Source organism: Chiloscyllium punctatum, chromosome 34, assembly GCF_047496795.1.
Source record: "Chiloscyllium punctatum isolate Juve2018m chromosome 34, sChiPun1.3, whole genome shotgun sequence".
Lineage (NCBI taxonomy): Eukaryota > Metazoa > Chordata > Chondrichthyes > Orectolobiformes > Hemiscylliidae > Chiloscyllium > Chiloscyllium punctatum.
The window spans coordinates 56,568,932-56,595,534 of NC_092772.1; the positions used below are offsets into that span (position 1 = coordinate 56,568,932).

The window sequence follows — 26,603 nt, forward strand, 5'->3', positions numbered from 1 at the left end:
CCTGACTTTACTGTGGTCCCTAGCATTGGATGTTCTCAGTGCAGATCTCAGTATCTGCAGTAATTTGAATGTTGCAGGAAGAGCAGCTTTGAGTCTCAGCCAGAAACAGCCTGCACTCACGTCGATCATAAATGTCGTGATCCCTGAGTCATTCGGGGGTGCTTTTCGAACCCAAACCTTTGTGTTCTGAAGTGCAAATCAAACCGGGGATTCGCCCGGCTTTTCGGGACGCCTGGTCTTTCTGGGCTGTGGGGCTACTTTTGCCCTCTGTACGCCTTCATCGTCAGAGGAGCTGCTGATGTGTTTGGCATGCTTTTCTTTTCCAGTTGTTTCTCACCGATATTCACTCCCCCTGTCTCTTTCACTTCATCCTCCTCCATTGAGACTGTCAGTTTCAGCTGGAGGTTGACTCAGTTATTGTGCCTCCACGCTGACGAGCTTTTCCTCCTCTCCAGACTGCCCCTCTTTCTGGGTGCCCCTTGTTTCAGTTTTCTTGCTGGGGTAAGGGGGTGGCACCTTACCCGATGAAGGAGCAGCGCGACCTAAAGTAGTGATTCTAAATAAACCTGTTGGACAATAACCGGGTGTTGTGTGATCTTACCTCAATGCAGAATATCCAACAGTTTGCCCACACCACGGGGATGCAGGGAGTCCTCAGTGACAGCTCCGCGAGTGAATGGGCATTGAGTCTACGGGTCAGTCCATAAACTCTCAAAATAGGTTTTAAAATTGCCAATATCAATGTGCTTCGTGTTATACAGTCGTAGAGTCATAGAGCTGTACAGCACGAAAACTCACCCTTTAGTCTAACCCGTCCATGCCGACCAGATATCCTAACCCAATCTAGTCCCATTTGCCAGCAGCCGGCCCATATCCCTCTAAACCCTTCCTATTCATTTACCCGTCCAGATGCCTTTTAAATGTTGTAATTGTACCAGCCTCCACCACTTCCTCTGGCAGCTCATTCTATGCACGCACCACCCTCTGTGCAAACCTTAGGTCCCTTTTAAATCTTTCCCCCTCTCGCCCTAAATCTATGCCCTCTAGTTCTGGACTCCCCCACCCCAGGGAAAAAGACTTTGTCTATTTACCCTATCCATGCCCCTCATGATTTTATAAACCTCTATAAGGTCACCCCACAGCCTCCGACGCTCCAGAGAAAACAGCCCCAGCCTGTTCAGCCTCTCCCTGTAGCTCAAGTCCTCCAACCCTGGCAACATCCTTGTAAATCTTTTCTGAACCGTTTCAAGCTTCACAACATCCTTCCAACAGGAGGGAGCCCGGAATTGCTCACAATATTCCAACAGTGGCCTTAACCAATGTCCTGTACAGCCGCAACATGACCTCCTGACTCCTGTACTCAATACCCTGACCAATAAAGGAAAGCATAAATGTCCTACAGGATGTGTCTCCACAGCGGCTTACCTGACCAACATCAAAGTGAACCTCCTGTTTCTGCAGGAGTGTGGGATACTGTCCCTCAGCAGCTACAGGAGATGGTTGGACTAATAGGCCCACAGGTCTTCGATTTGGTTGGGGGTTGGAAGGGGGAGGGGGAACGATTGCTGTTTCTCCTGCCTGTGTATCCTGCTGTGAGGAGGCGACTTCACCCTCTCCAAGGTTAAGGAGGTGGTGTGTGGGCGCCTCCTTGTAGCAGGTGTTATGTAGAGAAATGCTCCCCTGAGACTAATTAATGTATACGCCCCGGTGGTAAAGAGTGAGCAGCTGACCATCCTGTAACTGCTCTGCCTACTGCTGGTGATGGCCAGGCCAGTCATCCTGGCTGGAACCTTCGGCTGCATCATCGATGCGGATGGACAATCTGGAGGGGCTGACAGTAAACCAGACTCCACATCTAGGTTCCTGATGGAAACAGTTAAAGTCACCAAGCTGCGTGACATCTTCAGGCCCCCTAGAGACAGAGTGCAACGGAGTTCCATCTGGTCACAGACAGACAGGTCTATCCGCTCAAGTCATTCCTGTCCTGTATCACAGATGACAGCACACAGGGGAGGCTGGGCCAGCCACTATATCTGTAAGAGCTGACCAAGGTCCAAGAGTCCTTAATAAAACTCCCGGAAACAATGGCTTACCGGCCAAGTTATATTTGACTCTGTAGGACTTCATTGGCCAGGACCTGCTGGAGGGAGATGACATTTTGCTTCTGGCATGTAGCATGTGGGAATCCATGAGGAAAAGTATCAGCACCCTCATCTACAATTGAATTGAATTGAATTTATTGCCACACGTACCAAGGCACAGTGAAAAGCTTTGTCAAGGGGAAGGGGAAATGGAGGTAATTAGAAATTAGCTATCAATTTCACTGCTGAATGCTGATTAAAAAGACCTATGTAAGGTCATTGCCAACCAGGTCAGGTCTACTTGGGATAGGTGATCGACCCTTACCAAACCTGTGCTGTACTTGGCAGGACGATGTCTGAGAGCCTCACGTTCCTCAGGGTTACGATCGCCTACGTGCAGGACAGTTGGGTGGATGCTTGCCTCATCAGCCTGGACCAAGAGAGGGCCTTTGACAGGATATTGCACACCTACATGTGGGACCTGTTGTCCAAAATGGGCTCTGGGGAGGGAATCTGTAACTGGATCCAACTGCTCTACACCAACGTTGTTAGCGTAGTCTCAATCAATGGCTGGGAATCAAAAAGCTTCCCGATCAGATCCGGAGTCAGGCAGGGCTGCCCACTCTCTCCTGCCTTGTGTGTGTGTTGTATGGAGCCCTCCGCTGAGTCCGTCAGGAAGGATGTGAGCCTCAGAGGAGCGACTATTCCAGGCAGCGGGGGCCAGCAGGTCAAAGCCTCCTTGTACACGGATGACATCGCCATTTTCTGCTCAGATCTTCTGTCAGTGCACAGACTCATGGGAATCTGTGACCAGTTCGAACTGGCCCCAGGAGCCAAGGTAAATCGCGGCAAGAGCGAGGCCATGTTCTTTAGGAACTGCGTTGACCGATCCTTTCGGAGAAAGTGAGGACTGCAGATGCTGGAGAGTTAGAATCAAAAACTGTGACGTTGGAAAAACCAAAGGAGGTCCGGCAGCAACTGAGGAGCAGGAGAGTCGACGTTTCAGCAGAAGCCCTCATTAGGAATGTGGAGGGGCAAGTGCTGAGAGATAAATTGGGGGGGGGGGGATGTGCTGGTGCCAGGGAATCCTTTATCCCATTCACAATCAGGACAGATTACCTGAAGGTGCAGTTCCTGCAGAATGGAGGGTAGCTAATGTCACTCCAAAATTCAAAAAGAGAGGGAGAGAGAAACCAGGGAGTTATAGATCAGTAAGCCAAATTTCGGTAGTGGGGAAAATTCTCGAATCCATTCTCAAGGACTTTATAGCAGTGTATTTAGAAAGCAGTGGCAGGGTCAGACAGAGTCAGCATGGACTTACGAAGGGGAAATCATGCTTGACAAATCTGTTGGAATCCTATGAGATGTAACTCCGTGACAAGGGGGAGCCAGTTGATGTGGTATATTTGGACTTTCAGAAAGCGTTTGACAAAGTCTTGCATAAAAGATTATTGTGCAAGATTAAAGCGCATGAGACTGGGGGAAGTGTACTGAGATGGAGGGAAAACTGATTGGGCAGAGTGGAAACAAAGGGTAAGAACCCTCCAACCCCAGCTACATCCTTGTAAATCTTTTCTGCACCCTTTCAAGTTTTGCAACATCCTTCCTGCTTGCAAAGAGACCAGAATTGAACACAGTATTCATCAGGTGTGCAACACATTCTCTGTTGTTCTAGGTGATGCAGGTGTAGCCCATTTCCTGAAACTGTGCTGTTGCATTCACCTGAGCCACCATGCACTTCATCTGGAGGTCTACGATTGACCATGTCTGCAGGGACTCCATGTACGAAACGCTGGATAAGGGAGGGGCAACAAGGTACTCAACGTCACCCTCATCCTGATGGCCACCTCTGTGTGTGGCTGCATCAAGCTGCGTGTAGATTCTCAGTATGCAAACACCAAGATGTTTCTACCTTCCCTGGTGGTGTGAAGGACACGACTGACCTCTTTGCCATGGAGTGTTCCAAATAGTTGGTCCGTTCCATATCACCTGTCCTTTGTGAAGAAATTTGCAAAGGGAAACACGTTTGACCACAAGTCCGCCAGGAAATGGTCAGCACGTAGCATTCTTGAGACCCTGGGGGAAAAGGAAAGGCTGAATCCTGCCATGTGGTTCCCTGAGCAGACTGTCAAAGTGACTTGGCAGAATGCCTCATCACCAAAACTTCCCAACAGGCACCAAGACATCGCTTGGCAGTGTTGGGAAAGGCACTACCAGTGAGATCCTTCATGTACACCCGGTCGGTCTGTGTCACCTCAGGCTGCCCTTGAAGCTACTGTGGGGTGTAGAGACTATCACAAGACTCCTTCTGGAATGTGCCTTTGTTGAGGAAGTCTGGAGAAAGATGCAGTGGTTTTTGTTGAGATTCATCCCAAGCAGCTACATGACACAGGACTCTGTGTTCTACAGTCTGTACCCTGGGGTGCACAACAAGACAAACGTCGACTGTGCCTGGAGGACCATCAGCTCAGTAAGAGACACTCTTTGGCTTTTTCCCAAGATGGAGAGGTCAATTACTCAGGGACACAGGTAAATGTACAGGATGAAGGGGGAATTTAAGGGATGTATGAGGCAAGTTTTTCGCTCAAAGGGTGGTGAATGTCTGGAATACACTGCAAGAACGGTGGTGGAAGCAGCCACAACATCAGTATTCAAGAAGGACCTGGGCATATACATGAATTGGAAGGGAATTGAGGAATACGGATAGTATGGGGCGCAAAATGTGTCAGCACAGGCATGGAGGGCTGAAGGGTCTGTTCCTGTGCTTCTTTGTTCTTTGTACACACACAAGCACGCAAACTCTCTCTCTCTCTCTCTCTATCTCTCTCACACACACATGCAGCACGGTGGCTCAGTGGTTAGCACTACTGCCTCACACCATCAGGGACCCGAGTTTGATTCCACCCTCGGGGCGACTGCCTGAGTTTGCACATTCTCCCAGTGTCTGCATGGGTTTCCTCTGGGTGCTCTAGTTTCGTCCCACAGTCCAAAGATGTGCAGGTTGGTGTGGACAGGCCGTGCTAAATTGTCCCATAGTGGTAGGGGATGTGAAGGTTAGGTGGATTGGCCATGCTAAATTACCCTGCAGTGTCCAGGCTTGTGTAGACCAGATGGGTTATCCATGGGAGGTGCAGGGATAGGACAAAGGGTGGGTCTAGATGTGATGCTCTCCAGAGGTTCAGTGTGGACTTGATGGGCCAAATGGCCTGCTTCTACACTGCAGGGATTCTATTATTATATAAGCGAGACACACATACACACACAAAATAATGTGCACACTCACACCCTTATAAAAACTCATACACTGATGTCCACCCTTTGTTGAAAGACCATTGAGGAAGAACTGTAATATTACAGTGAGAGGTCGGAGGTTTAGAGGGGGATTTGAAGAATTGATTTGCACCCAGTGGGTGATGACGTCCGGCACTGCCTGGGAGTGGAGTTGAGGGGGGAAACCTCCCAAACTTTACAAAGTACTTGGACGATCACTCGAAGGGTCAGAACAATCGAGGCTGCGGAGTGTGGGAAAGCGGGACCGGTGTACTCACTCAATGGGCCGAGGGGCTTGTTCTGGACTTCCCGAATGAGGAGTCGATAAGACCATTCCATGGGTTAACTTTGACGGGCTGAACTGGAACAGCTGTGGCACAGACATGCATAGGAAGGGGAAGTTGAGTGAGGAAGACCAATGGGCAGGAAGCAGAACCGGATGGTGCTGGCAGCTTTGCACAATGTTCTCCAACCAAGGCTGGAAATGAAGTCAGGAGCTGAGGTGGCCCTAACTGGGCCATCAAACTGGCCTCACAATTCTTTCAGTTTGGAAACCAATAAAAATGATCGTTCACAAAAGCCATTGAGATAAAAACAGTTTTGTTGATCCCATGTGAACTTAAAATCATTCACATTTCATGCAGTTTCCTTTTAGACAGAAAAGGCTTATTCTTTTGCAGTTGCTGAGTAAATGCCTTAAACTATACCGTACAATGTAATTCTACTGTCTCTACATCTCAAATAAAGTTCAGCATTTGAAAATTGAACGGTAAAGCAGATGAAATGTTTAGACCGGTACATTATCTTAACAGTGAGAGGTTACGGAACTCTGAGGTGCAGGGAGAACTGAGTGAGCTATTTCTCATTATTTATTCACAGGATGAGGTTGTCACTGGCTGGGCTAGCATTTATTACCCAGAGGGTATTCAACAGTCAACCACATGGCTGTGGGTCTGGAGTCACATGTAGGCCAGACCAGGTAAGGATGGCAGTTTCCTTCCCTCAAGGACATTAGTGATACAGATGGATTTTTCCAACAATGGATTCATGGTCAGCATTAGACCCTTAATTCCAGATCTTTATTGAATTCAAATCTGCCATGGCAGGATTCAAACCCAAATCCCCATAACGTTATCTGGGTCTCTGGATTAACAGTCCAGCAATAATACCACATGGCCATTGCGTCCCCACTAGATCCGTGGCCTCAGCCCATGAACCCCAGAAGGTTAGTTTGCAGGGACAGCGAGTAATCAGGAGAGCCAGTAGGCTGTTATGGTTTACCGTGAAAGGAGATTGAATGCAAGATTCAGGAGTTTATGCTTCAGTTCTACATGATGTGGAGTGCCGGTGTTGGACTGGGGTGAACAAAGTTAAAAATCACACATCAAAACCTGTTGGATTATAACCTGGTGTTGCATGATTTTAAACTTCAGTTCTACAGTTCATCCTTGTCTCTGCATCCAGGGTACTGTGCAGTACTGCTCCCCATCCTTGCAGAAGGATGTCAATGTTGGGGAAGCAGTTCAGAGAAGGTTTACCAGACTAATCCCTGGAATAATGAGGAAGAGGCTACTTAGGCCAGGTCCCTGTATCCTCTGGAGTTTTGGAAATTCAGAGGCAACTGAATTGGCATGGATAAGGGGGAACGTGACCGGGTGGATATGGAGAGGTTGTTTCCCCTCGTGTGTGTGCAAGTCTGGGACCAGAGGGGTATCGTCTCCGAGTAAGGGCAAAGGCAGAGGTGGGAAGAGTTTCTTATCTCCGAGGGGGAATGAAGCTGTGGAATTCTTTCCCACAGAGGCTGGATCATTGACTGTATTGAAGGCTGAGATTTTTAATCAGGAAGGGGATTTGAAAGTGAGGTGTGGAAAGTGGAGTTGAGGATGATCAGATCAACAGTGATCTCATTAAATGGTGGAACAGAGTGGAGGGGCTGAATGACCTAATTCTGCTCTGATTTTCTATGTCTGGTCAACAATTGGAAAAAGGTAAACATTAAAAAGGCAAATGGAGGGTAGGGAAAATGACAAAGTTCCCCTAATGTTTAAGGACAATTTGATTCTGTTCTTCCTGCATTTTCTTTTGTAAAAACATGATTTATATTCAACTTCTGGAACTAATTGAACATGGCTGGGCTGGAAAACAACGAGGTAAAAACAATGACTGCAGATGCTGGAAACCAGATTCTGGATTAGTGGTGCTGGAAGAGCACAGCAGTTCAGGCAGCATCCGAGGAGCAGTAAAATCGACGTTTCGGGTAAAAGCCCTTCATCAGGAATAAAGGCAGAGAGCCTGAAGGGTGGAGAGATAAGTTAGAGGAGGGTGGGGGTGGGGAGAGAGTAGCAAAGAGTACAATAGGTGAGTGGGGGAGGGGATGAAGGTGATCGGTCAGGGAGGAGGGTGGAGTGGATAGGTGGAAAAGAAGATAGGCAGGTAGGACAAGTCGTGGGGACAGTGCTGAGCTGGAAGTTTGGAACTAGGGTGAGGTGGGGGAAGCGGAAATGAGGAAACTGGTGAAGTGCACATTGATGCCCTGGGGTTGAAGTGTTCTGAGGCAGAAGATGAGGCGTTCTTCCTCCAGGCGTCTGGTGGTGAGGGAGCGGCGGTGAAGGAGGCCAAGGACCTCCATGTCCTCGGCAGAGTGGGAGGGGGAGTTGAAATGTTGGGCCACAGGGCGGTGTGGTTGATTGGTGCGGGTGTCCCGGAGATGTTCCCTAAAGCGCTCTGCTAGGAGGCAAACTTGAGCTTGCAATTAGGAGGTGCTGCCTCCTTTTGGTAAAACAAGCTAGGACAGGATGTACACATTTAATAGTAAGGTCCTGGAGAGTTTTATTGAACAACGAAACCTTGGAGTGCAGGTTCAGAGTTCCTTGAAAGCGGAGTCGCAGGTCGACAGGATAGTGAAGAAAGTATTTGATACTCTCGCCTTTATTGGTGAGTGCATTGAGTATTAGAGTTGGGGGGTCAAGTTGTGGCTGCACAAGACATTGATGAGGCCGCTTTTGGAATACTGCATTCAATTCTGGTCTCTCTGCTATAACAAAGATGTCAAACTTCAAAGGGTTCAGAAAAGATTTACAAGGATTATGATTAGATTTCCGACAGTGAAGGATGTTAGAGGGTTTGAGCTGAAGGGGAGAGGCTGAACAGGCTGGGGCTACTTTCCCTGGAGTGTTGGAGGCTGAGGGGTGACCTTACAGAAGTTTATAAAATCATGAAGGGCATGGATAGGGTGAATAGTCAAGATCTTTTTTCCCCACTGGGTAGGGGAGTCCAAAACTAGGTTTAAGGTGAGAGAGGAAAGATTTAAAAGGCACTTAAGGGGCAACTCTTTTAAATGGTGCATGTATGGAATGAACTGCCAGAGGAAGTGGTGGAGGCTGGTACTATTACAGCATTTAAAAGGCATCTGGGTGGGTATATGAATAGGAAGGGTTTAGAGGGATATGGGCCAAATGCTGGGAAATTGTTCTCTATTAATTTAGGATATCTGTAAGTCCATACTGTCTGTGCTGTATATCTTTCTTTATGACTCTAAATGGGACTAGGTTAATTCAGGATATCTGGTCAGCATGGACTAGTTGGACCAAAGGGTCTGTTTCAGTGCTGTACATCTCTGACTCTGTGAGACAAAGAGCTGGGTTCTAGATTAATGACATTGACATTTCAAGAAGCTCATTGTCTTGCCCTTGACTGAGAAATTCACGAGGAAGATGAAACTGACGAGGAAACGGCATGCATAATGAATGGGAGGAGAGCGCTGGTAGCTCTGATCGCTGAGGGAGGGTTGTTTCAGTGGAGGATACACCAGCTGCCGATGTCCAATAGTTAACTCCCAAGTTTTGCCTCAACCTTCAAACCTTGGCAATCAGTTGAGGGCATTGCGCCCCCTGGTGGAAACCAACCAGAGAAAGGGCCGCCACTTCACGCCCATCTGGAGGCAGTGCTCAGTCCGGTGTCCCGCATTCACGTAGCTACCTCAGCAGAGGTGGGATTGAATCTCACGGTTGCATCCTCAGGCAAGTGACCAACAGACAAGAGAAGCAGGGTAAGCTGTCGCAAGCTGAGATCTTCCAGCGCCTAAGACCCAATGTCGGTGCTGTAGACTGGATTGATAATATCAAACTCTTCAGCATGTCCCTCCAATCTGACGTGACCTTGAGAGGACAGAATGCAAAGGACAATGAGTTTGGCTTGAGATAAGTTAAACACTAATCCCCAAACTAGCTCCGACATCAAATCCATTATTTCTCTGAACCATCTTTTCAAAACTGAAATGTCACTTTGGACAGGAGAGAAACAGCCCTGAGACAGGTAATCTCTTAGAGAGTCATAGAGTTGTACAGCATGGAAACAGACCCTTTGGACCAACTCATCCATATAGCTGACCAGGTATCCTAAAGTAACCTAGTCCCATTTTCCAGCATTTGCCCGTATCCCTCCAAACCCTTTCTATTCTTAAATCCATCCAGATGCCTTGTAAATATTGCAATTATATCAGCCTCCACTATTTCCTCCACCAGCTCATTCGCAATGTCTGCATGAAAAAGTTGCCCCTTAGGTCCCTTTTCCCTCTCACCTTAAACATATGCCCTCTAGATTCAGACTCCCCCTACCCTGAGGAATAGACCCTTGGCTATTCACCCTATCCATGCCCTTCATGATTTCAATAAGATCACCCCTCAGTCTCTGATGGTCCAGTGAAAGTGGGCCCTGCATATTCAGCCTCTCCCTATAGCTCAAACCCTCCAACCCTGGCAAGATCCCTGTAAAACTTTTCTAAACTCTTTCAAGTTTCACAGCATCTTTCCTATAGTAGGGAGACCAGAACTGAATACAGTATTCCAAAGGTGTCCTCACGAATGTCCTGTACAGCCGCAACATGACCCTCCCAACTCCTGTACTGAATACAATGACCAATAAGGGCAAGCGTACCAAACACTTTCCTCATTACCCTATCTACCTGTGACTCTACTTTCAAGGAGCTATGAATCTGCACCCCAAGATCTCTTTTATTCGGCCACACTTCCCAGGACCACGTCTTGACGTGGATAGAGAACTGGATTGCAGACAGGAAGCAGAGAGTTGGGTCCTTTTCAGAGTGGCAGACAGTCACGGGTGTGGTACTGCCAGGTTGAGTGCTGGGACCCAAGCCATTTGCAATATACATGCACAATTTGGACAAAGGAGTTGAGTGCCAGATCTCCACATTTGCAGATGATACTAAGCTGGATGGCACTAAGGAGGATGCCAGAAGCTGCAGGGTGACTTGGACAGACTGGCTGAGTGGGCAAATACAATATAATGTGGGTAAATGTGAGGTTATCCACTTTGGTCACAAATGCGGGAAGGCAGATTATTATTTGGAAACAGTGAGGTGCAATGAGCCCTGGGTGTCATGGTGGAACAGTCGCTGAAGGTTGGCATGGAGGTGCACCAGGCAGTGAGGAAAGCTAATGCTGCCCTTCATAGTAAGAAGATTGGAGTATAGAAGTACAAGCCTTGGTGGGGCCACACTTTGTGTAGCATGTGCAGGTTGGGTCTCCTAGTCTGAGTAACAACATTCTTGCTGTTGAAGGAGTCCAATGAAAGCTCATCAGACTGATTCTCGGGAAGCCAGAACTGACATATGAAGAAAGACTGGATCGACTGGGCTTGTATTTGCTGGAGTTTAGAAGAATAAGGGGGAATCCCCTAGAAACATCTCCAATCCTGATAGAACTGGACAGATTAGATGCAGGAAGAATGTTCCTGATATTGGGGACCCAGGGAATCATACCATAGGAATAAGGGGGAAGCCATTCAGGGCTGAAATGAGGAAGAATTTCTTTATTCAGCAAGTTTTGAACTTGTGGAATTCTCTCCCACCGACAGCCCTTGGGGCCAGTTCATTAGATATACTCAAGAGGGAGTTGGACGTAGCCCTTGCAGCTAAAGGGATCAAGAGGTATGGAGACAGTGTGGGAGTTTGGAGACTGAAATTGCGTGATCCTATTGAACAGTAGTGCAGGCTTGAAGGGCCGATTGGCCTAATCCTGCACCTATTTTATATGTTTCTATGTTAACTCTGTCACCCCCAGCAGGCTGCTACCATTAAACACATCAGCCCAAGTCTTGATCTTCGAGATCCAATGTGCATTTTGTGATCCAGTGATAAACTCGTGTTGAATGTCAGCTAAGGGCTTTAGTCCCACACATGGACCAGTGATGTGAGTCTTTCTCACGGTTAATGCTTTGATTGAATCAATGATCATTTCTGTGAAAGCACAGACGCAGCAGGCAATGAGGAAGGCAAATGGGATGTTGGCCTTCATAGACAGAGGGCTTGTGTCTGGGAGCAAGAATGTCCCGCATCGACTGTTCAGGGCAAAACTGTGTGGTTTCGGGGGTCTCCATATCTGAGGAGGGACATTCTGCAGGGAGCACAGTGAAGGTTTCCCAGACTGGTTCCTGGGTGACAGACGAAGAGAGGCCGAAGAAGGTTAAGATTATATTCACTGGAGTTTAAAAGAACAAGGGTTTGGAATCTCATAGGGAATTCTAACAGCGGTAAAAGCAGGAAGAATATTCCTAACGACCAAAGGGACAGTCCAGAATCAGTCTAAAGGAGACTGGGCAGGACTAAAATGAGGTCTTCACCCTGAGAGTGGGGGAGTCTGTGGAATTCTCTGCCACCGCATGCAGGCGGGGATAGAACATTGAATGTCATTCAGGGAGGAGTTGGATGGCGTTCTTAGGGGCGAAAGCAGGGGGAGGTAGGGACTGAGTTGGAAAATTCTCATGAAGAGAGGGAGCAGTTTAGAAGGGCTGAATGGCCAAATCCCACTCCCACTTTCTATGTTTTAGAGTCATAGAGATGTACAGGACGGAAATAGACCCTTCAGTCCAACCCGTCCATACCGACCGGATTACCTAAACTACCCTAGTCCCGTTTGCCAGCACTTTTGGCCCGCTTTGATTCCACAAGACAAGATCATTGCTTTACCTTGCTTCGACTTGTTTCGAGCTCGGATTGTAAGAACAACTGTGAGAACTGCTGCCAACAAGGCCACAGCGATGACATAGTAATATCGTGGGACCACATGCCTCCCAGATGGCTTCCTGAATTCTGGATTGGACAAAGACATTTCAGTAACTTCTTCTGTTCGTCTCCTCTACCTGCAACTTGACTCCAAACTTGTGCCGGTTAAATCAACGCGTGACATTTATAGAGGCAGGTTGATCCCGAAATTTCACAAGATGCTTGTCAGACCTCAGCTGGAGTATTACAACCAGTTATGGGCCCCACATTGTAGGGAAGATGTCAATGCATTACAGAGAGGAGCCTGTCCCTAGTTGCCCCCTTGAGAAGCAGCCTTCCTGAGCCACTGCAGTTCCATGTGTTGTAGGTAGATCCACAATGTCCTAAGGGAGGGAATTCCAGGATTTTGATGCTGAAGGAACAGTGATATACTTCCAAGTCAGGGTGGGGAGTGGCTCAGAGGGAAACTTGCAGGGGGTGTGTTCCCATGTATCTGCTGCCCTTGTCTTTCTAAATTGAAGTGTTCATGGGCCTGGAAGGTGCTGACCGAGGATTTCTGGTGAATTTCTGCAGCGCATCTTGGAGATGGTACACACTGCTGCGACTGACCATTGGTGTTGGAGGGAGGGGATGTTTGTGGATGTGGGGCCAATGAAGCGGGGCTGCTATGTCCCATTGAGCTTCTGGAGTGTTATCAGAGCTGCACCCATCCAGGCAAGTGGGGAGTTGTCTCACTTGTGCTTTGTTGATGTTGGCACAGGCTTTATGGGGGGGGAGAGTCAGGAGGTGAGTTACTCACAGCAGGATTCTAGGCCTCTGACCTGCTCTTGTAGCCACCATGTCTATGTGGCAAGTCTAGTTCAGTTTCTGGTCAATGGTAATCCCCAGGATGTTGATCGTGGGGGGATTTCAGTGATGGTGACACCATTGAAAGTCAAGGGGGCACAGATAGACTCTCTCTTATTGGAGATGGTCATTGCCTGGTGTTTGTGTGGCGTGAATGTTATTTGTCACTTGTGAGCCCAAGCCTGAATATTGTCCAGATCTTGTTGCATTTGGACATGGAAGGTTTCAGTATCTGAGGAACTGTGAATGATGCTGAACATTGTGGAACTGTCACCAAACACATAAAAGACCCTCGATGCAATATCACCCAATATTGCAGACCTGTCAATGTCACCATCGACCCATCAATCTCGCCCAACCACCACACTCAATCCAAGCGGTTTCTCCCCCAGCCAATGGTTTCACCTTTTGCACCTTCCTCCTGCCCTATGACACCTGCTCTCCTACCATTGGGGTTAACCCATTCAACCGTTGCATCAGTTACACCTTCCTGTTGGGGAGCCTGGTTATCGCCTCCATCCTACTCACCGCTGACGGTCACCTGCAAGCTTTCGCTGAAGACGGATGCCAACACTGTCCCGTTGACCGTCAGGTTGTAGCCACAGGAATAGTTCCCTGCATCGTCCTGGCTCACATCGGCGATGATGAAGGTAACAGAACCACCTGCCTTCCATACTGTCCAGTAGTGAGGCAAGGAAGTGGCGCCATCCCTCTGCAGAAAGAACTCTTCATTGGGCTGGCTCCCCTCGCTGAGGCAGGTTATCGAGAGGTTCCCTCCAATCTCATCCACCGCCGACACGCCAGTTATCACCGGCTTCACCGCCTCTGAAAGTGAAAAAACAGGTGAGAGGGCACGGGATGGCAAATTCCGACAGTGTGGCCCAACCCCTTCCCAATCTGTGACCAGGACCGGCAGAGGTATCCTTTCCATTTGACACAACCAGACAAGAATTTGCAAACCTCCATGAAGGAGGTTGGTTATGGGGTTTGGAAAATACAGGTAGAGTCGGTTATAGTTTTGGGAATTCAGATGGACTCGGTCACCATTCCAGTCAACACAGATGGAATTGGTTAGAGTTTCAGGCAATCACCTGACAATTTTGTGACGGCACGGATCAGTGGAATGATTATCGAGCTGGCAAATGGCAATTCTTTTTCGATATATCCCATAACCCTGTCCGACTATCCATATGTGAGTTAGGTTTCGTCCTCAAACAAGATTGAGCTTTAATTGATGATGTTGATTAGATTGCCTTGTGGTTTATCTGTGTTATAGAGTCATAGAGATGTACAGCATGGATACAGACCCTTCAGTCCAACCCATCCATGCCGACCAGATATCCCTTTCCAATCAAGTCCCACCTGCCAGCACCTGGCCCATATCCCTCCTACTAAAGTTGCGTTCAAGATGATAAATTCTTAATTTTTGTTTAAGTGACAAACTTGATGCCAAAGATTCGTTATTCAAAAAGCCTGTTTGGGGACAATTGAGCAATTTGGAGTGCCGTTCAATGTTGTAATTTCACTGTGTTGCATCTCCAGTGAAAGGGAGGCTGATTTGGTTCGGCTTGTTGTCCATGTGTTGGAATCAATTTGCCTTTAGTTTATCTGTGTTCTGTTAAAGTCTCACTCTATATAATAAGTTTTTAATTTGTGTTTAAATTATAAACTTGGCGCCCAAGATCTGTTATTTGTAAAGACAGTGTCATTTGGGGTGGCTCAGTGGTTTGTGCTGTTGCCTCATAGCGTCAGGGGTTTGGGTTTGATTCCAGCCCCGTGTGGAGTTTGTACATTTTCCCCCCGTGTCTGCGTGGGTTTCCTCTGGGTGCTCTGATTTCCTCCCACAGTCCAAAAGGTGGATTGGCCATGCTAAATTGTCCCATAGTGCCCAGGGATGAGCAGGTTAGGGTGGATTGGCCATACTAAATTGCCCTGTAGCATCCAGGGATGTGCAGGTTAGCATGGATTGGCCATGCCAAATTGTCCCATAGTATTCAGGGATGTGCAGGTTAGGGTGGATTGGCCATGCTAAATTGTCCCATAGTGCCCAGGGATGTGCAGGTTAGGGTGGATTGGCCATACTAAGTTGTCCCATAGTGCCCAGGGATGTGCAGGTTAGGGTGGATTGGCCATGCTAAATTGTCCCATAGTGCCCAGGGATGTGCAGGTTAGGGTGGATTGGCCATGCTAAGTTGTCCCATAGTGCCCAGGGATATGCAGGTTAGGGTGGATTGGCCATGCTAAATTGTCCCATAGTGCCCAGGGATGTGCAGGTTAGGGTGGATTGGCCATGGTAAATTGTCCCATAGTGCCAAGGGATGTGCAGGTTAGGGTGGATTGGCCATGCTAAATTGTCCCATAGTGCCCAGGGATGTGCAGGTTAGGGTGGATTGGCCATGGGAAATTGTCCCATAGTGCCCAGGGATGTGCAGGTTAGGGTGGATTGGCCATGCTAAATTGTCCCATAGTGCCCAGGGATGTGCAGGTTAGGGTGGATTGGCCATGCTAAATTGTCCCATAGTGCCCAGGGATGTGCAGGTTAGGGTGGATTGGCCATGCTAAATTGTCCCATAGTGCCCAGGGATGTGCAGGTTAGGGTGGATTGGCCATGCTAAATTGCCCCATAGTGCCCAGGGATGTGCAGGTTAGGGTGGATTGTCCATGGGAAATTGTCTAGGCGAAAGTGAGGGCTGCAGATGCTGGAGATCAGAGTCTAGATTAGAGTTGGGCTGGAAAAACACAGCAGGTCAGGCAGCATTCAAGAGCAGGAAAATTACATTTTAGGCAAAAGCCCTTCATCAGGAATGAGTCCTCATTCCTGATGTAGGGCATTTGCCCGAAACATTGATTTTTCTGCTCCTCGGATGCTGCCTGACCTGCTGTGCTTTTCCAGGACCACTCTAATGTAGACCATGCTAAATTGTGCAGGTTAGGGTGGCTTGGCCATGCTAAATTGTCCCATAGTGCCCAGGGATGTGCAGGTTAGGGTGGATTGGCCATGCTAAATTGTCCCATAGTGCCCAGGGATGTGCAGGTTAGGGTGGATTGGCCATACTAATTTGTCCCATAGTGCCCAGGGATGTGCAGGTTAGGGTGGATTGGCCATGCTAAATTGCCCCATAGTGCCCAGGGATGTGCAGGTTATGGTGGATTGGCCATGCTAAATTGTCCCATAGTGCCCAGGGATGTGCAGGTTATGGTGGATTGGCCATGCTAAATTGTCCCATAGTGCCCAGGGATGTGCAGGTTATGGTGGATTGGCCATGCTAAATTGTCCCATAGTGCCCAGGGATGTGCAGGGTATGGTGGATTGGCCATGCTAAATTGTCCCATAGTGCCCAGGGATGTGCAGGTTAGGGTGGATTGGCCATGGTAGTTGTGGGTATAGGGGGCCAGGGTGGGATGCTGCTCAGAAGGTCAGTGCAGACTCAACAGGCCAAATGGCCTCTTGCTGCACTGTCGGGATTCCAATAGTGACGATTGACGGGTTAAACCCATGCGAATTATGGGTCGGAAATATATAGCTTGCAACATCAGTAAGAAATAAATAAAGAGACATTGTTACCCTGTACGGTTATTGACACAGCGTTACTAAGACTGGATATTAGATGTCTCCCAAACACAATCATTTCACACTGGCAAGTGTAGCTCCCTCCGTTTGCGCGGGTGAGATTTCCGATGGAGATGGATGCCATATGTTGGTCAGGGCGCGCCTCCAGTGAGTGTAAGAGCTCTCCGTCTTTGTAAAACATGACCGATTGGAGCTGGGACTGACTGGGATTGGAGCAGCTCAGGGTCGCTGCACTCCCTGTCAGGTACAGGCCGGTCTGATGGTCCAGGGAGACAGTCACGGAAAGAGTTAACCCTGGAACACCAACATAAGAGATTGTGAGCCTTCAGCTCCAGGAGTACATCTTCCAGCCCATCGAGTCTGCTGTGCTGTTCAATGGCTGATCTGATCTTCTTCGACTACAGCCCTCTCAACTCCCCCTTCCTGATGAAAAATTTCGGCATCCTGTACACTCAATGACCCAGCCTCGGTGGGAAGGAATTCCGCAGATTCGCTGCTCCCCTCAGAGTGGAGAAATTCTTGTGTGTCTCTGTCTTTCCCCTTATTCTGAGGTGATGCCTCTCTGGTCCCAGAATCTCCCACATGCAACGGGAAACTAGCTCTCTCTCCACATCTACCCTCAAATCAACTCATCTAAGAATCTTCAGTCAGCTTGCCTCTCATTCTTTTAAACTCCAATGAGGACAGGCCCGAGCCACTCAACCTCTCTTATTAGACAGTCCCTCCACACCCAGGATCAGTTGAGTGAACCTTCTCTGGATTGCCTCCGATGCCCAGTCTATCTTTCCTTAGATATGGGATTCACGGGATATTAGCATCGCTGGCTGGGCCCAGCATTTATTGCCCTCTGTCCCCAATTGCCTCCTTGAGAAGGTGGGGGTGAGCTGTCTTCTTAAACTGCTGCAGTTCACATATGGTAGGTAGACTCACAATGCCCCTTAAGGAGGGAATTCCAGGATTTTGAGACTGTGGCTGACATATTTCCAAGTTGGGACGGAGAGTGGCTTGGAGAGGAACTTACAGGGGGTGGTGTTCCCAAGTCCTTGACCTTCTAGATAGAAGTGGTCACGGGTTTGGAATATGCTGCCTGCGGATCTTTAGTGACTTGCTGTAATGCAATTTGTAGATGGTACACACAGCTGCTACTGAGCGTTGGTGGGGGGAGGGAGGAGATGGTTGTGGGTGTGGTGCCAGTCAAGCGGGGGCTGCTTTGTCTTTGGAAGGTGTCGAGCTTCTTGAATGTTGTTGGAGCTGCCCCCATCCAGGGGAAGCATTCCATCTCACTCATAACTCCTCTCAATGTAATCCCCAGGATGTTGATAGTGGGGGAATTCAGTGACGGTAGCACCATTGAACACCAAGGGGGTGATGGTTAGATTCTCTATCAATGGTAATGCCCAGAATATTAATACTCAGTGATGGTAATGCCACTGAACATCAAGGGGCTGACGATTAAATTTTCTCTCAGTGGTAACACCCAGATGTTAATAGTGGGGGATTCAGTGATGATAATACAATTGAACGTCAAGGACATGATGGTTAGATTCTCTTTCCACGGTAATCCCCAGGATGTTTATAGTAGGACTGAGTAATGGTATCATCATTGAATGTCATGGGGTGGTGGTTAGCTTGTCTCTTCCTGGAGATGGTCACTGTCTGGCATTTGTGCGGTGCGAATATTAATTGTGCAATGCCACTTGTCAGGACAGAACCCCACTGGTCCTCACCTACCACCCCACCAACCTCCAGGTACATTGTATCATCCTTCGTCATTTCCGCCACCTCCAAACGGACCCCACCACCAGGGATATATTTCCCTCCCCTCCCCTATCAGCGTTCCGGAAAGACCACTCCCTCCGCGACTCCCTCGTCAGGTCCACACCCCCCACCAACCCAACCTCCACTCCCGGCACCTTCCCCTGCAACCACAAGAAATGCAAAACTTGCGCCCACACCTCCCCCCTCACTTCCCTCCAAGGCCCCAAGGGATCCTTCCATATCCGTCACAAATTCACCTGCACCTCCACACACATCATTTACTGCATCCGCTGCACCCGATGTGGCCTCCTATACATTGGGGAGACAGACCGCCTACTTGCGGAACATTTCAGAGAACACCTCTGGGACACCCGGACCAACCAACCCAACCACCCTGTGGCTGAACACTTTAACTCCCCCTCCCACTCAGCCAAGGACATGCAGGACCTTGGCCTCCTCCATCGCCAGACCATAGCAACACAACACCTGGAGGAAGAGCACCTCATCTTCCGCTTAGGAACCCTCCAACCACAAGGGATGAATACAGATTTCTACACCTACCTCATTTCCCCTCCCCCCACCTTTTCTCAGTCCCAACCCTCGGACTCAGCACCGCCTTCTTGACCTGCAATCTTCTTCCTGACCTCTCCGCCCCCAACCCCTCTCCGGTCTATCACCCTCACCTTAACCTCCTTCCACCTATCGCATTCCCAACGCCCCTCCCCCAAGTCCCTCCTCCCTACCTGCTTCGCACACCCTCCTCATTCCTGAAGAAGGGCTTATGCCCAAAACGTTGATTCTCCTGCCCCTTGGATGCTGCCTGACCTGCTGCGCTTTTCCAGCAACACATTTTTCAGCTCTGATCTCCAGCAATTGCAGTCCTCACTTTCTCTCAAAGCCACTTGTCAGCCTATATTGTCCAGGTCTTGTTGCATTTGAACATGGACTGCTTCAGTACCTGAGGATTGGTGCTGAACATTGTGCAATCATCGGTGAACATTCCCACTTAGAGTCAAAGAGTCATAGAGATGTACAGCATGGAAACAGAGCCTTCAGTCAACTTGTCCACACCGACCAGATATCCTAGGTAAAAACAATGACTGCAGATGCTGGAAGCCAGATATCCTAACCTAATCTAGTCCCATTTGCCAGCACTTGGCCCATATCCCTCTAAACCCTTCCTATTCATATACCCATCCAGACACATGTTATAATTGCACCAACCTCCACCACCCTCTGTGTCAAAAAGTTGGCCCTTAGGTCCCTTTTAAATCTTTTTCCTCTCACCTTAAACCTATGCCTCTGGCCTTTACGATAGTGGGAAGGTCATTGATGAAGCAGCTGAAGATGGTTCGGCCTAGGGCATTACCCTGAGGAATTCATGCAGGGATGTCCTGGACCTGAAATGACTGACTTCCACAAACATCTTCCTATGTGTCAGGTCACTCTCACCCCCCCCCCCACTCTGGAATTCAACTCTTTTGTCCTTGTTTGACCCAAGGCTGTACTGAGGTCAGGAGCTGAGTTGCCCTGGTGGAACCCAAACTAGACTTTAACCATGAGCCCTCCAACTGCGACCGAGTACTTTCAAACTGCTACGACACGTTCATTTCAATGTTGTTAAACATTTCAGGCAGCGTTCACATTGATGGCCCCAATCAACATACATAGGTAGAGGACAGTTAAGAATCATCCCCATTGCTGTGGGGTCTGGAGTCACATGGAGGTACAGATCAGGTAAATAGGGCAGAATTACCTCCCTGAGGGGTATTAGTGAGCCAGATGGGTTTTTACAGGGAACAGCAATCTCACAATGGCATTGAAAACTAATTATGCTCAGATATCACTCTGTGCCCACACCCAGGACATTAGCCTGGGTTCCTGGATTGCGAGGTCAGTGATATTACTGATCACCCAGAACTCGTGTCTAACACGTGAAACACATAGAAAAAATCACGAGGAATATTTTCCCCTTTCATATTTGAGTGTTGTGTTTCATCGAGGGAGCCACTTCATAGGGAAGATGGGAACATAGAGAGAGAGAGAGAGAGAGAAAGAGGTAGAGAGAGATACACAGAGAGAAGCAGACATAGAGAAAGAGAGAGAGGGAGGGAGAGACAGAGAAAGACACAGAGAGAGAGGCAGACATAGAGAGAAAGAGACTGAGAGAGTGGGAGAGACGGAGACAGATACAAAGAAAGAGAGAGAAACGGAGAGAGAGGGGGAGACAGAGGAGAGAGAAAGAGGCAGAGAAAGAGGCAAAGAAAGAGACAGATAGGGAAGCAGACAGAGAGAAAGAGAGAGTGAGAGACAGAGGCACAGAAAGAAGGGGGAGGCAGAGAGAGAGAGATACAAAGAGTAAGAGAGAAAGAGACAGAGAGAGAGAGACAGGGAGGGAGTGAGAAAGAGAGAGAGAGAGAGACAGAGAGAGTACAGAAGCGATTTACAAGAAGGATCCAAGGATAAGAAACGCCAGCGATGAGGATCAATCTAAGAAGCTGGGAACTGTTCTCCCTGGGAGGAGAAGGATGAGATAAGGAGGTCCCAGCGAGGAGGGGGAGGGAGAGGGGGCTGGAGAGAGATGGCAGGGAGAAGCTGTTCCCGCTTGGAAAAGGAACAAGAACTAGGGAGGCAGAGGGTGCATAGGTTTAAAGTAACATGTAAATGGAGCAAGGTGGGGATGGAGAATTGAAGGAAAAATGTTCTCACCTAGTGAGTAGTTAGGGTGTGGAATGTACTGCCTGGAAATGTGCTGGGAGCAGGTTAAAAGGAAGTGTGCATTGGATGGGGCAGACACACAGAGATGGGGTATGGTGCAGACTAGTTGGGGATAGAACCAATCGCACGACAGGCCAAACTGTCTATTTCCACCTACTCCTGCTCCTATGTCTAAGGGAACAGGAATCCCCCAGGAAGCATTAACATCACAGACCCAAGTGTAGCCGTGACCCACCTGTCAGAACGATGGAGACAGACCGACTGGAAGATGAAGTGACCCAGCGACCAGACACCATGGTCTTGTAGGAACACGTGTAGAGCCCCTGGCAGCTGTTAGTCAGGTTCTGAATGGTGTGTCTGAGGGACTGTTGGCTGGTGGTGTCCTCCACAATGGAGATCGAGTCCTTTTGCAAACGGACTTGAGCCGGGGAGATGCCGTTGGGAACAACGCACTCAATGGTGACTGTCTCTCCCTCCAGGTAGACAGGGAACACAGGACTCAGAGAGATGCTGGGCTCTGTTGGAGTATCTGAAACAGGACAGACAGGCAAGATCATGTAGCAGTTGGACCAGCCACCACCTGTTCCTCTGGCTGCTCATCTCATATGCGCAGCACCTTCTACATGAAAAGGTTGCCCCTCAGATCCCTTTCCCCTCTCACCTTACACCTACACCCACTAGTTTTGGACTCCCCTACCCTACGGGAAAAAGGTCTTAAGTATTCACCTTATTTATGCCCCTCATGAATTTACAAACTTCTGTAAGGTCACCCCTCAGCCTCCGACTCTCCAGGGAAAATAGCCCCAGACTATTCAGCCTCTCGGTGTAGCTCAAACCCTCCAAAATCCTTGTAAATCTTGAACCCTTTCAATTTTAACATCTTTCCTATAGCAGGGAGACCAGAATTGAATGCAGTATTCCAAAAGTGGCTTCGCCCATGTCTTGTACATCTACAACATGACCTCCTGACTCCTGTACTCAATATACTGACCAATAAAGGCAATCATCCTATACGCCTTCTTCACTATTCTATCTACCTGAAACTATTTTCAAGGAGCTATGAATATGCACCCAAAAGTCCCTCTGTTTAGCAACACTCCCCAGCATCCTATTATTAAGTATATTAGTCCTGCCCTGATTTGCCTTTCCAAAATGCAGCACCTCACATTTATCTAAATTAAACTCCATTGGCCACTCCTCGGCCCATTGGCCCATCCGATCAATGTCCCATTTTGTACTCTGAGGTAATCTTCTTCATTGTCCACTACACCTCCAATTTTGGCGTCATCAGCAAACTTACTAACCATTCCTCTTACGTTCACATCCAAACCATTTATATAAATGACGAAAAGCAGTGGACTCAGCACCAATCCTTGTGGCACTCCACCGCTCACAGGCCTCCAGTCTGAAAAGTAACTCTCCTCCACCACCCTCTGTCTCTTATCTTTGAGCTAATTTTATATCCAATTGGCTAGGTCTCCCAGGATGTAAAGTGATCTAACCTTGCTAAATTGGAGAAAGTGAGGACTGCAGATGCTGGAGATCAGTGTCAAAAAGTGTGGTGCTGGCAAAGCACAACCAGACAGGCAGCATCCGAGGACCAGGACAGTCAACGTTTTGAGCATAAGCTTTTCATCATGAATGTTGGGGGGAGGGAACCAAGGGGACTGAGAGATAAATGGGACGGGGTTGGTGCTGGGGGGAAGGTAGCTGACAATGCGATAGGTAGATGAAGTTGGGGGGGGGTGAGGGGGTTTGGTATTAGGTCAGAATGGGGGGGGGGGTCACCTCCATCCAAGACCCCAAAAGATCCTTCCACACCCAACGGAGATTTTCCTGTGCATCCAAATACCTCATCTACTGTGTCCATTGCTCTTGATGTGGTCTCCTCTACATTGGGGAGATAGGACGCCAACCTGTAGAACATTTCAAAGAACATCGTCGGGACACATGCACTCAACAACCCCATTGCCCTGTGGCCAGCCACTTCAACTCCCCCTCCCACTCTCTCAAGAGCATGCAAGTCCTGAGCCTCCTCCACAGCCAAATCCAGCCACCCGACACCTGGAGGAAGAACACTTCATCTTCTGCCTTCTAACCACATGGAATCAATATCGATTTCACCAGTTTCCTCATCTCCACTCCCCCTTGTTATCCCAGATCAAAACCTCCAACCCGGCACCGCCCTCTTGAATTGTCTTACATGTCCAGATGAAAGGGGTAGCCATGGGTATCCACATGGGCCCCAGCTATGCCTGTCTCTTTGTCAGCTACATGGAACAGTCTATATTCGGAGTTACACTGGCATCACTCCCCACCCTTTCCTCCGCTACGTTGATGACTGCATCGGCGCCACCTCGTGCTCCCGCGAGGAGGTTGGACGATTCATCAACTTCACCAACACATTCCACCCTGACCTTAAATTTACCTGGACCATCTCTGACACCTCCCTCCCCTTCCTGGACCTCTCCATCTCCATTAATGACGACCGACTTGACACTGACATTTTTACAAACCCACCGACTCCCACAGCTACCTGGATTACACCTCTTCCCACCCTACCTCTTGCAAAAATGCCATCCCGTATTCCCAATTCCTCCGCCTCCGCCGTATCTGCTCCCAGGGGGACTAGTTCCACCACAGAACACACCAGATGGCCTCCTTCTTTAAAGACCGCAATTTCCCCTCCTACATGGTTGATGATGCCATCCAGCGCACCTCATCCACTTCCCGCACCTCTACCCTCGAACCTCACCCCTCCAACCACAACAAGGATAGAACCCCGCTGGTTCTCACCTTCCACCCACCAACCTCCGTTACATTGCATCATCCTCTGCCATTTCTTCCACCTACAAACGGACCCCACCACTAGAGATATATTTCCCTACCCACCCCATCCACTTTCCGTAAAGACCATTCCCTCCATGACTACCCGGTCAGGTCCACGTCCTCCAACAGCCCACCCTCCCCTCCTGGCACCTTCCCCTGCCATCACAGGAATTGCAAAACATACGCCCAACACCTCCCCCCCTCACCTCCATCCAAAGCCGCTAAGGAGCTTTCCACATCCATCAAAGTTTCACCTGCACTTCCACACAACATTTACTGTATCCACTGTTCCTGATGTGGTCTCTACTTTGGGGAGACAGGACTCCTACTCACACAGCACTTCAGAGAACACTTCCAGGACACCCGCACCAATCAAGCCCAACGCCCCATGGCCGAACATTTCAACTCTCCCTCCCACTCTGCTGAGGACATGCAGGTCTTGGGCCTCCTGCATCGCCACTCCCTAACCACCCAACTCCTGGACGAGGAACCTCATCTTCCACCTCGAGACTCTTCAACCTCATGGCATCAATGTGGACTTCACCAGTTTCCTCCTTTCCCCTCCCCCCCACCTTACCCTAGTTCCACCCTTCCAGCTCAGCACCACCCTCATGACCTGTCCCACCTGTCCATCTTCCTTCCCACCCTCACCTCCATCCACCTATTGCACTCAAAGCTACCTTCTCTCCACCCAACCCCCTCCCATTGATCTCTCCACCCCCGAGACTCCCAACCTCACTCCTGATGAAGGACTCCAGCCCGAAACGACAATGTTCCTGCTCCTTGGATGCGGCCTGACCTGGTGTGCTTTTCCAGCGCCACCCTCTTGACTGCAATCTCCAGCATCTGCAGTCCTCACTTTTATCTTCCTTCCCACGTATCCGTTCCACCATCCCCACTGACCTATCACCATCACCCTCCATCTTCATTAACCTATTGCATTTTCAGCTACCTTCCCCTTGGCCCCACCCCCTCCCATTTATCTCTCAGCCCCCTTGGGCACCCCCCCCCCCTCCAACCACCCCACATTCTGGTGAAGAACTTATGCTTGAAATGTTGACTCTCCTGCTCCTTGGGTGCTGCCTGACAGTCTGTGCTTTCCCAGCACCACACGTTTTGACTCTAACCTTGTTAACTTGTCAAATGCCTTACTGAAGTCCTTATAGACAACGTTCACGGCTCTGCCTTCATCAAGCTTCTTTATCATTCTTCAAAAAAGTCAATCAGGTCAGTGAGACATGATTCCCCACACACAAAGCCATGTTGACTATCCTTAATCAGTCCTTGCCTTTCCAAACACATGTAAATCTTGTCCCTTAGAATTCCCTCCAACTTGCTCACCACTGATGTCAGGCTGTCTGGTCTATAGTTTCCTGGCTTTTCCTCACCACCTTTCTGAAATAATGGCACCAAGTTAGCAACCCTCCAGTCTTCTGGCACCTCACTTGTGGCTATCAATGATGCAAATATCTCAGCAAGGGGCCCAGAAATCACTTCCCTAGCTTCCCACAGAGTTCTGGGATACACCTGATCAGGTCCTGGGGATTTATCCACCTTTAACTCACTGCTTGCAAGGGCTGGAGAGACAGAAACCCTCATCAACTGAAGACGACTTGAGATAGGCACTTGCAATATGAGATTCTGGGTTAGTGGAGCTGGAAGAGCACAGCAGTTCAGGCAGCATCCGAGGAGCAGTAAAATCGACATTTCGGGCAAAAGCCCTTCATCAGGAATACAAGCAGAGAGCCTGAAGGGTGGAGAGATAAGTGAGAGGAGGGTGGGATGGGGAGAAAGTAGCATAGAGTACAACGGCCCTGCGTCAGCTGAGGGCCACACTCTCTCAGAATTGCAAAGGACCCACTCTGTACTACATCCTCAGGAGAATTCATACTCTCATCAAACAGTATTTCAACTCCATCTCAAACATCAGAAACTGTAAGTACAACAAACTTTTATCTACCCACCTCCATAACGAGCGCTCCTCAAACATTCCCGTAGATTCCCCTGGACTCTGGAACTACTCGGACACCATTAGCCATGCGGCTGCTGCAGCTACCATCCCCACGCTGATTGATGATGTCTCTTCCGCCCCCATCATGGCCACTCTCACAGCCACTTCCACCCTTCACAATTCTACATGCACCATACTTGGCATAACTTCCGCCCCTCACATCATCGCTGATGTCACACACTCGGTGACTTCTGCCCCCGCCACTGCCATGGTCACCACCACTTCCACCCCCACCAGCGCCACTCACCTGCATTCTGCTGACACGCCCCCCACAGATCCCACTGTCACCATCCCCGCCCCCCCAGAACCCTGAGGGGAATACTACCCCTGCTCATGACTCCACCCCCATTCCCCCCACCACCACACCCACTCCAGCTACAAGCTCCACCCCCATTCCCAGCTCCACACCCACACCAGATCCCAGCTCCCAACGCTGCCATGTTTTCACGATCCCTCCAGACCTTCCCCTCACTGAGGATGAACGATCAGTCCACAGCA

The 26,603-nt window shown here is 49.1% G+C and overlaps 1 protein-coding gene across 1 annotated transcript in view; it reads right to left on the reverse strand.

Moving 5' to 3' along the window:
- Positions 1 to 8,163: 8,163 nt before the first annotated feature.
- LOC140458877 (uncharacterized) overlaps positions 8,164 to 26,603 on the reverse strand; it is a 62,762-nt gene continuing 44,322 nt past the window's right edge. Inside the window, exons 16-20 of the mRNA XM_072553610.1 lie at positions 21,501 to 21,794; positions 16,784 to 17,083; positions 13,747 to 14,043; positions 12,337 to 12,459; positions 8,164 to 9,508 (exon numbers count right to left, since the gene is read on the reverse strand). Coding sequence (XP_072409711.1) covers positions 9,432 to 9,508; positions 12,337 to 12,459; positions 13,747 to 14,043; positions 16,784 to 17,083; positions 21,501 to 21,794 — 1,091 coding nt within the window. The 3' untranslated portion in view covers positions 8,164 to 9,431. The remainder of the gene's footprint in view (positions 9,509 to 12,336; positions 12,460 to 13,746; positions 14,044 to 16,783; positions 17,084 to 21,500; positions 21,795 to 26,603) is intronic.